At 33.2% G+C, this 11938-nt stretch overlaps 1 protein-coding gene across 2 annotated transcripts; it reads right to left on the bottom strand.

Moving 5' to 3' along the window:
- Positions 1-5929: 5929 nt before the first annotated feature.
- Positions 5930-10467, bottom strand: LOC115982677. 2 transcript variants are annotated; one of them, XM_031105350.1, is made up of 6 exons: positions 10301-10467; positions 9949-10125; positions 9001-9177; positions 7572-7769; positions 6730-6827; positions 5930-6650 (listed from the first exon to the last, which is right to left on the bottom strand). In XM_031105350.1, exons 1-6 carry the CDS (start codon positions 10368-10370, stop codon positions 6174-6176), a joined length of 1197 nt encoding a protein of 398 aa, XP_030961210.1. In that variant the 5' UTR covers positions 10371-10467; the 3' UTR covers positions 5930-6173. The 2 variants fall into 2 exon arrangements, with proteins under 2 accessions (XP_030961210.1, XP_030961212.1); XM_031105352.1 differs by having other exon boundaries at positions 5930-6654.
- Between the last annotated feature and the right edge of the window lie 1471 nt (positions 10468-11938).

Raw genomic sequence — 11938 nt, forward strand, 5'->3', positions numbered from 1 at the left:
ATCCAACATTTTTTTTTGAGAAAGAATTTATATCAAACATAACTCTATTACCTCTAACTTGTGCAAAACTTATCCAAAGTGGAGGTCAATCACATTATATTTTTTTTTACAAAGGATGATCAATGATAATTTTTGAATGCATGATGTCTCTCTTGAAAACACCAAGAGGTCTTAATTGACTTAAGGCTCTTGGCTATAAGGATTTTAACCATATTTAAATTCTTTTATCACAATATAAATTTCAATGAATTTACAAATTCTCCCACCAAATCTCCTTGCTATAGGGTTAGGCTTAACACCAATGCACAAGAGTCGACACGATTCAAACATGTGACAAAAATTGGACATGTGTATGTATTGTGTTAAGCTGTCAGCTCTATTGTACTAAAGCACTGGAGGTAAACTAAGTCCTTTACTATAAGAAAATAGAGTACATATCTCTATAGGATCATGTATTCACTTGTTCCACGTTATAAACCATGCCTCCATACCTTGAACGGTTTGTTGCTTATGGTGGTGCTTACTATTAGAGCAAGTCACGCAATATTCACAGTCTAATTAAGAACCAAATGACAAAATCCAAAACTAGAGAGAATGGTAGAGAGGAAAATATTTTACATGGGAGTTAATCCCATTAATTGTGGCTAGCCAACAGTCATCTCGACTAATGGGTGAACCTGATTTGGGTGGCTCTAGATATAGTCCAGGGGGTTCAAATGACCCCTCGGAGCTTGGCAAAAAAAAATATATATATATATATCTAATTTTTTAATTTCTTTCATTTGATCCTCCTAAAATAAAATTTTGAACCTCCTAGATGAAATGAACTTGAATATGATCATCCTGATAATATCTTTGTCTTAAAAAAAAGAAAAAAAAAAGGATCAAGATCCTAGTACAAATTGTTTTCTTCTGCCATCAACGTCATTCACAAAACAAAAACATGTCCGTTTACGTTGTCAGGATTTTCTGGCATGAAGAGTACTTCAATTTATCAAAATAAGGGATTGAGATAATGTGGGTATTACACCTAATGCAATTCACCCATTTTCTCTCACGAATTTTTTTCTTTTTAACTTTAACTTCTTCTTTTTTTTAAAATAAAAAACTTTATCTTTAACTTTTTTTTTACTTTCTTTTAATATATTTTATTCAATAGATAATATTGAAAGTTGCTTTTTCAGCTTTCAATCTCACACATTGATTATTATTACATGAGGTGCAATATAAGCCACAAAAACAAACCAGAGAAAGATGTCATGCTTCATATATAGCTTCAACGTCACATCATTTGAGAATCAGGGAAAAGCATCACTTGGTTAGTGAAAAGACACCACATTTGCTGGATTCAATTAGGAATTTAGGTGCTATCTTTTGCATGGTTGGGCTGTATGTGATCAAAGATGTATCATTGCATGCATATCTTTGTGGTGCCAAAGACTAATTCAGAACCTAATAGCCAACGAAGCTTTTATCAGGTGCATAATAAAGATTGAGACTATGTTTCTTGCTTTGGTTCGAGCACGCATATCTTTGTGGTGCCAAAGACTAATTCAAAACCTAATAGCGAACGAAGCTTTTATCAGGTGCATAATAAAGTTTGAGACTATGTTTCTTGCTTTGGTTCGAGCAGCAGCTCATCTTCTTGACAGACTTTGCAAGCTTCCCATGCATATGCAAAAGTCTACTGTGTATATTACGTGGGAAAGTTACTATGGGTCCGTTTGGATTGAGCTTATTTTTGTTAAAACTGAAAACTGAAACTGAAAACACTGTAGCGAAATGATTTTTAAATGTGTAAATAGTACTGTAGGACCTATTTTTAATGAAAAAGTTGCTGAAAAGTGTAATTTGTAGGATCCGTGAACAGTACACGGGTGCACTGTTCATGGAAGACTTAGTCAAATGTTACGGCTGACAAAAAAAAAAAAAAGGCAAAACACGAAAGCTGAAACTCAGTCGCAGCTTCCAGTCCAATTCAAACACATACTACATTTTGTAGGAAAAAATGAATATTATGAGGAGAGTGTGTACATTTTGTGAGAAAGCTTATACATTATATGAAAAAGTGTGTATATTTTGTGAGAAAGTATTTACGATTTATACATTATAATTATATATATTTTTTGAAAAATTGGGTACATTGAACATTCAAAATTATGTACATTCTTTGAAAAATTGTATACATTTAATATATAATTTTTTTTTGTTTTATTTAAAAATTATGTGCATTGAATATACAGAACTATGTAAATTCTTTAATTGTTTGGATATTGAATGTGCAAAGATTATACTCTATAATTTGTGCATAATAATGTCTATACATCAAAACATTTTAAACGATAAACATACAAAATTGTGTACTTCGTATGAAAAATGTGAACGTTGAATATATAAAATTGTGTATTTTTTTAAAGTATTGCGCTTGATGCAATAACCCTCGTCTTTCTCACAATTTTTTATTTATCTTTTTACTTTTCAACTTTTCATTTTTTTCAAATATTTAATATTTTTTTCATCTCTCAAACAATTGCACGAGTGAAGTGGAAAGGCCACCTGTGACTTTGAGGTAAAGACCTAAAACAATGTGGGGTAATTGGTCTGTAACGAGATATCGTCATAGCACACACCTCACTGCTACCCCACAATACATAACCAAAAATATCAATATTATCCATTATTATCACACTGAATCAAATCAAACCGACCTACTACTAATACTAGCTCTAGCAAAAGACACAAACACCCCTATATTTCTCCCAAACTCTCCGCCTTTTTTTATGCTACAAATCCCTCAAGACAACGGCATCATTGTCCCATCGCCTAGTTTCGTGTCCTAACGAAACAGAATTTGTTTTTGCAAGTTCCACAAAACTCCAATCGCAGTTTCTTCTTTCACACACTCTCTTTGAGTTTTTTTTTTTTTTTTTTTTTTTTACAAATAAAATGGGCCTATAATGGTATTTATAAACTCTGTTATAGGTCAAATTAAAATTTTTTTTTATTGGCTATAGTGTCGTTTATTGACTATAGGGTTTATTCTTTTTATAAATGAAATGGGCCTATAGGCACTATAGAGTTTATTTTTTTTAACAAATGAAATGAATCTGGCATTTATAAATGCTGTTATAGGTCAAATATAATTTTTTTTTATTGGCTATAAGGGTATTTTAAAACTCCACTATACGTCTATACCTTATAGTGTAATAGTGTGTGACCTGTGCAATTGTGATCTTTTTCTTAATACTTGATAAGTTGATAGTTTTGGTATGGATTTAGCTATTGTGTGTAACTTGTGTAATTGTGATCTTTTACATGACGGAGGCATGCAACATATGTCTGCATCTTAATTTCGCTGAAAGTGCGGTCTTGATTGTTTTTTCGCAAATTTTGGTCTGGAGTTTTTGAATACAATCCATGAAACGGTAATCTACCATGGTTTGGTGGAAGTGAAGGAGAAGCTAGGCTGCTAAGCAACGTCCTCGGGCACTCCGTAGGTTGCTTAGAATTGCAACCCGGCCATCCCATACTTGTAGTTACCATTATCTTAAGAAGCTTGGCTGTCCAGCTAATTGCATCTTGTTGCCACTCATTCGGCACTCACTTGGTGACCTGAGAAAATTGTGGAAAATAGACTACTACTTTAAGATGAAGTCGGTTCTAGAGCTCCTTGGGAGTTAAGGTGAAGATGAAAGGATAGCAACTTACCATGACTTATTCGAGAGATTGGATGGCCTCCCTCTGCCTCCTCTTGTTGTGCCAGGGCTAGTGCATACTCATCCTAAAGTTATGCCGGGGCTGATGCAACTAGGGAGTCTATTTTTTTAATTAAAAAAATGCAATGGGCCTATAGTGGCTCATTGCATTCTTTTTTTTTTTTTTAATAAACTATAGTGGCCTATAGTTTATAAATGCCTCTATAAGGTCTTTAAAAAATAAAAAAATTGAAATGGGCTTATAGGGGCATTTATAAACGTCACTATAGGATCTATTTTAAAATAATAAAAAATAAAATAGGCCTATAGAGGCATTTATAAACATCACTACAAGGTCTATTTTTTTAAAAAATATATATATATGAAATGGGCCTATAGCCACTAAAGATTTTTTTTTTTTTTACCTAATGAAATGGGATTATAGCAGCGTTTAGAAAGGCCACTACAGGGTCTATTTTAAAATAATAAAAAATGAAATAGGCCTATAGTGGCATTTATAAACATCACTACATGGTCTATTAAAAAAAAAAAAAAAAGAGCCTATAGCCACTAAAGAGGGTTTTTTTTTTTTTTTTTTTTTTTTTTTTTTTTTTTTTTTTAACTAATGAAATGAGCCTATAGTGGCGATTATAAACGCTGCTATAAGTCAAATTTTTTTTAAAAAAATTTATTGGCTATAATGTCGATTATTGACTATAGGGTCTATTCTTTTTTATAAATGAAATAGGCCTATAGTGTTGTTTATTGCTGATTAGGGCCCACCCAAAGAAATACATCTCTTCCAGCCCAATTCAATGCTTCAAGAAATGCAAATCGATTCCTCTAAATCAACATCCCTCTCCAAACCAATGTAGCTTCTTGAGGAATTTCAGGGATTGCTATTCTGTAGTCCACACCTTAGCAAAATGTTATCATTATGTGTGGCCCTGTAGCTTATTCTCATGAACTAAACTCAGCCAACCATAAGGCACCTTACACCTTATGGGCCATGTACATACAATCAGTATTTGTCAGCTTCAAAAACAAACTACAACCACAATAGAAACTACAAGAAAATCTGTAACAAACTCCCAAGATTTCTGGTAGAGGCTCAATAAACTCGATTAACTTTACAAGGAAGAACGACGATACTTATACAACACTTTCCTTTTACTTTATACAGATGAATACAGTAGCTATCAACACCAATCACATATTCTGATTCAAACCGCTAGAACTTAAATGAAGCCTTGTAGAGGCAAGAGGAAAAGAATAGAAGAAAAATATAAAACACCTAGGGCCGGAAGGCTCCCTTGCTTCTATGACAAGTGAAGATTCTTCTATAAAATCCGAGTACCTTTGAGGAGGGTTTACACAAGATCGAAATCTGGGTTTCTCAACCTTCTGTGAGGCCTCCCATTTTGAAAAATTGTATATAAAAAATTGTCAACATTTTTTGAAAAATTATATATGTTAAATATATATAATTATGTACATTTTTTGAAGTTTTGGATATGAAATGTACAAACTTTACATTCTCATTCTTAGTAATTTATGAAGAGAAAAGCTTGTAAATAAAAAAAGTTGTGTACTTTGAATTTATAGGATTGTGTGTAAATTTTTTCAAAAACAGTGTATTTTAAGTGAAAAATTATGTATATTGAATACAAAATTGTTTACATTCTTTTAAAAATCGGGTACAATAAATATACAATGAATATTCATAATTACGTACATTTTTCCCTCAGCTCCTACATTCTGTATATTATGTGAAAAAGTGTGTACATTTTATCAAAAAGCCTCTGCATTATATGAGAAAATGTGTATATCATGCAAGCATCTGACATAAAAATCATCCCCTTTACAAAATGTGAACTCCATGGAGTACATAGTTGTAAGACCCATATACTGTTAGAAAGGTTAAGCACATACTTGCATCGTATAATTATTATACAAAATAGGGAAACGAGATCTAACACAGTACCGCAAGAGACTAAGTGTTAAATGGGAGTACATTTTCTGGCCCACGGGTTTAAGAAATAGGAGTCCATACTGTAAAATTAATTACTCGATTCAACAGCTTGGCTGAAAAAGGATATATCCCCAAAATTCAAATTTGCCAAGTGCACAATTTAATCAATAATGAAACAAACAATTCTACGGTTGATCAATCAGACCAAATCTCTGTTATGAAACCTCAAATATAAAACCACGACATATCTGGCCCACAGAGAGAGAGAGAATGAAGCATCGGAAAATTAAGTATTGCTGGCCATAGTCATCAACAAGTCACTAGTACTACATACTTACAAACCTCATAATAGAAGAACAAGTTATATAACAAGGAAAATGCCTTTTCAACAAGTCACTAGTACTAAATACTTATAAACCTCACAATAGAAGAACAAGTTATATAACAAGGAAATCGCCTTTTGATTACTTGCATCTTTGCTTAACCAAACCTGAAATGGTGGGTTATCAAAAACCCCTCCATTGTTCTTTAGCCGGCTCAGCAAAACCCATGATATTAGCCTGTATCATAGCATCTACGTCTCCATGACTGTCAGTCAAAGTGTCATCACTTCCCTCCTTATCATCATCACTGTGGTTGACAATTTTTTCAGCCATGTTTAACAAATCCAGGCCTCCATCAATAGTCATCAGATCCTTCAACTGATCAGCATACATCTCTGACTTTGTTAATTTACAACTACTTAAGTCATCACAATCTATCAAAGATACATATTCCTTACACGAAATAGGAGATTTTACTTTGTAAATTCTAAACATATGAGAAAGATGAGAGAGGCTCAACCAAAAGAGTCTCCTCAAGAGTGTGAAATACGAGGATCTAGCAACTGCGCTTCTGATGTCGAAGCAGAGTATCAGTACTTGCTTCCCCAGACGGATTAGGCAATGCATCCATGTCTTGAAACACAGGGGGCTGAAGCCTTTCTGTCTACAAAGTTCAGTTAGAGAAGGTGCAAGCAATTGTTTGTTGTATAAAATATCAGAGAGATGAAAAGACACTTACACGACGAAAGATATAAGGCTGAACTGCAATCCCCACAATCAAGCCAAGTAAACATGAGAGTCCCAGTCCCAGAACCCAAATTGAAACTGCTCCCAATGCTGGAAAATATGTAAATGAAATCTTATTTTCTTATAACAGAATTAGAACCACTATTAAAAAGCTACTAAATACAGGTAAAGAATAAATTTCATGAGGGAAGAGACAAATGCACCAAAAGTCATCATAATATCTTTTGGGGAGGGGGAGCAAAGATACAACTAATAAAGATAAAACCAAAAGGCACAACAGAACCTCAACCAAAGAAAAGAGAGAACTCCAAATCTGTATGACTAAAATTTGCTCAAATAATGTGAGAAATCCCAATCTGTGACTCGGAAATGGAAAATAGGCAGATATACAAACCCTTACAAAACATCATAAGAAACACTCCAGTGTTTGTAAGGGTTTGTATAGCACATGTTTCTAGCATAAAACATTTGATGTATCCGGATTTTCTAAAGAAAAGGGAAAAAAATAGTGTATAGAATTTTTTCTTGATAATCACACACACACACACACACGGTAGGTCATGAACCCAAAAATGTCACCTTCCACCTTACTCTTACAAGAGGAAATGTCATTTGAACTAAAACTTATTGGTTTTTTTTAAAGCGTTTAGAAACTTGTGCTATTAACAGACTCAATATGCAAATATCAGGATTCAGGACCCCTGGCCCAAACCCTTCCAAATCCCCCCCCCCCCTCCCCTTTCCCCCAAAAAAAAGAAAAAAGAAAAATCATAAATGTAAAATATGTTTCTCATCCATATATTGTGCATACATTAATGATTTTCAAAAGCTCACCAAATTGAGAACCCCTGACACAATCCTCAGCCTTGAGACTAATCTGGCGGACCAATTGATTCCCATGATCTGAAATCAGTAAGGCACATTTTTCAGGAACAAAAGATATCTCAAAATCATCTGAGAATGACGCATTCTTTGCAGGTCCATCTTGATGGCCTGGATTCTTTGAGTATCCTCCAGCAATCGTCTTCACACCTAAACATGTGTCATTAAAAAAACAGAGACTGGAAGTCATAATACACCCATGGAAGATATGCCTACTGTTCTAAATAAACTAGTTCCCTCTGAGAAGATCTTTGAGTAGAATAACTAAGCGTGTCAACATCAGCTTCTGGTACAAAATAGAAAGTTTGAGTACCCACTAATCACTTAATGCAGTAAAAGGTAATTTAAGTGAATAATTAGACCCTGAAGATATACCTGCAGTATACTTCCAACCTCCTATAGGAGAGAAAATGCAAAAACAGAAAATGAAGCACAAGAAGATATGCTACTAGTCCCTACGTATTTAACTAAAAAAAATCTTCAGTTTCCCTTTTTACTACTTTTGCCTGCAGACCACGCCCAACCAAGTTTTCATGCACATACATATATATATGTATGTACACTCACATGTATGATGTATATATCTTTGTGCACACAGGTGGAAGGAAGGGGAGTGAAATTACCCCTAAAGAAAGGTCTTGCCTTGCCCCAACAAATGCCAAGAGTCATGTTGCCCCATCACCATTACCCACATTAAAATGGTCATTCAAATTTCAAAAAAAAACAGTTAAGAAAAAATAATGGAAAGAATATTTCTAATAACTTCCAGGTATATTATCATATTTTACAATTTTTATAATGATTCGTTATTAGTTAATGAGTAATTTTTCTATGCAATAAGTTATTCTATTCTATTTGCTCTTAAGGTTTGACCCAATTACATGTCTAAAAGATTTATAATTATATCAAATATAGATTTTTGTTCATGCCCACGATTAATAAATTTAACTACTAAAGGATTATTGAGTTCATATGGAATCCTAGCACTATGAAAACCATATGAAGTCGCAATTGAACCCTAAACGATTCATATCAATGTGAAAAATACATTATGTCTTGTATCAAAATTAAATTGTACTCTTTAATTATTTTGAGTTTATATTTACATTGATCAATGTTTGCCGAATCAATTTTATGTTTCAATTTCCCCCCTCCCCAAACTAAAATTCTGGCTCGCCACTGTTTACACAAATGCAAATGTACATAACATCTACATGATCAAACCATAAATACGTAAGTACATGGTTTATGTATGTATAAAATCACATACTACATGGCCACATGACAAGTCCGCACAATACCAATAGACAAAGCTTTAATTAGTTATAATTAAATCAAGAACACCAACAACAACATCAGAAAGAGAGTTGGGAATTGGGACCTGTATTGCTAATCTTTCGAATGGCATGGTTAGTCTTATCAGCAACATAAACATTTCCTTTTAGATCAACAGCAAAGCTCCGAGGCTTATTGAACCGAGCCGAATCCAATTCCCCATCTGCATACCCGCCATTTCTATCACTAGCTCCAGCTAACCGGTTCACTTTCACCTTACTCTCTGCAATTATCAAACTAAAAGTATAACTCTTGTCCTTGAACTTTTTAAAACCAATCAATTTCTTCCTCCTCAACAAGTATAGTGACACAAAAAAAATCCACGATTTTTTTCATAACTATGCATAATTTGTCAAATATTTAACTGAATCCAATGCAACCTTTTTCACAAAATGTTAATGCATCAAGTTGTGAGTGATGCATCATCATTTTCACATGTCCGCCGTTAATATCACTTTTATCATGCACTAATCACAACATGTCACCTCAACAATTATGCGTGTGTTAGGTATGACACATCCACAACTTAAACCAAATTCCATTTCGGAAAAAGTTGAGCTCCAAACTGGTTTAGAGCTATGTTCCTCCAATTCATTATCAAACAATTGAAAACACCATCCATGTGTAGTTTTAATCACTTTTTTTTTTTTTTACGTGTTATGTGTTTAAATAATTCAATCCATGTGTAGTTTTAGCATGACTTTTTTTTTTTTTTTTTTTTAATGTGTTACGTGTTTAAATAATACACATGAACAGTCTAGTAAATTGCCAGACCAAAAAAACCACTACAAATTTGAAGCTAAACTTTCTCCATTTCATAAACTTGTTAAATTACCAATTACCCCAAAAGTCATAATTCTAACTCTTCTTAAAATACGGAGATCAAACTCAACATCTTCTGCACTCTAATAACATGTTAATATAATGTTAAATTACCGATCGAATCATAAGCATACACAAACTTTGGCCAAATAGAGGTTAGTGTTTTTAGAACCTTTGGATGTGGGAAAAGATAGAGTGTAGACGATACTACTGACGGAATCAAGGAGTAGGAGATCGGACGATCCAGGTTTAGGGAGGATCGAGCGTGGGTTGATGCCAAGCTTGTGGCCGTCGATTACTGTGGTTACTGTGTAACCTTCTTCGATTTCCACTACGTCCCTGGCTAAAACTGAAAATACAGAACAATGTTAAGGGTTATTTCTTACTATTTAATAATAAGAAATTAGCATTAACTTTAAAAGCCGTTGGAAATAGACTATAGTAAAAGGAAAAATAAAAAATAAAAAATTTTACTGACAAGTGAAAAACCAGAAATGAGAGTTACTGTTATGGAATTTATTTACCGTCATGATGAAGTGAAGCGAGGTTGAAGAGGAGGAAGAAGAAGAAGGAGGTAGCGAACGCAGAGGCCATGATCGCAAAGCTTTTTGAGAGTTGCGTTTGTGAGTTGTGAGTGGATTCGGAATTTGGAAGTGTGGTTTTTTTTTTTTTTTTACTTGTAATATAGCTCTTTATATTTTACTGGCTATTGCAATTGCTACTTGCTTGCGAAGGCAACTTATTAAAGTTTGGTGATGGAACCGTCACCTTCCATCTACCAACACGTGGCGGGTTAAGTATCGATAACCGTTGGATTAAAAGTTGGAAAGAATCTTCTTTTTGCTAGCTTTTTTTTTTTTCTTTTTTTTTTTTAAGGCCTGAGTACACGTTAACCTACCATTTTGAGAAAAAAATTTATAAAAAATTGAAAAAGTGTCAGAATAGTGAATTATTTTTTATTTTTTTATAAAAAATTTTCTAAAATAGGTTATTAATATATGCCTTAAAGCACACATTAATAAGTCCCTTTTTAAAAAAAATTATTTTATTTACGCCATCATCTCACAAACGTTTTAGAATTCCAGTGAAAAGAAAAAAAGAGAAAATTGAAAAATAAAAAGTATTTTAATTTTCATCATTTGCATTTGGACAGAGTGGGGAAAAATGGAGAGATAAAAATAAAATTGGTATAAATTTACTCTAATGTCTCTATTACATAACTTTTTATTATATATAAATATTTTTATAAAGGGAAAAAATAATATTTTGGAATAAAATAAGTAATCCAAATGTGGAGCAAAGTACCCAGAATAAGAAAGAAAAAATAAAAGAATTTAAAGTTGAATTTTGTTTAGGAGGGGAAGTGGTAGATGAGTAATTTTCATCCAACCATTTTTCCTCCCAATTTTCTTTTCAATTTGGGGGCTAAAAAGTGGTGGTCCAGGGGAGAAAGTAGCCAAACTCACTCAATTTATCTTCTTCAAAATCACTCTAACCAAATACCTTTCTCATCTAAATTTCTCTTATTTTTTCTTTCTTATTTTCCATTTTCCTTATTTTCACTCCAACCAAACGTAGCCTTAAAAATGACACTCATTATTGAGGTTTTATAAATATATCAAAAAATGAAGTTTATTTCCTCCCACAACATTACTTTACTAATGAAATACTCCATTAGTTGAAATTGACTTATCAATTACATTTATAAACTTTTGATAGAAATTCTCATTTTGTGAAACTTCAAGAGAAATTGGTGTATTTTTATTTAAATTTTATTTGTTAAGACATGATAGGCTCCGCTCTTTGATGATCTCCCTTTAATTTCATATCAAGAAATCAATTTATTTTTAGAGTAAGTAGAAACTCAATCCAGGTGATGAGAGGAAATATGAATAGGGCCATGGAAATGGCAAGACGCTCTAGGTTGTGGGTAATAAAGTTATCACCATATAATACATGTTTATAGTCCCAAACAACAAAAGATTGAGGACAAGCCTTTACATCCTTAATTTAAATTGGCTAATTCCCACTGAAGTTCACCTTCACTAGCCTCAATAGCTTTCACCACTCCTATGGAGTCCCCTTCAAAGAGCCAACAAAGCAACTTGAGCTTCAACCCAAATAGGAGAGCTAGATGGGAGCTGTTTTGTCCATGAAAAAGG

This window comes from Quercus lobata, chromosome 3 (assembly GCF_001633185.2).
Source record: "Quercus lobata isolate SW786 chromosome 3, ValleyOak3.0 Primary Assembly, whole genome shotgun sequence".
Taxonomy (NCBI): Eukaryota; Viridiplantae; Streptophyta; class Magnoliopsida; order Fagales; family Fagaceae; genus Quercus; species Quercus lobata.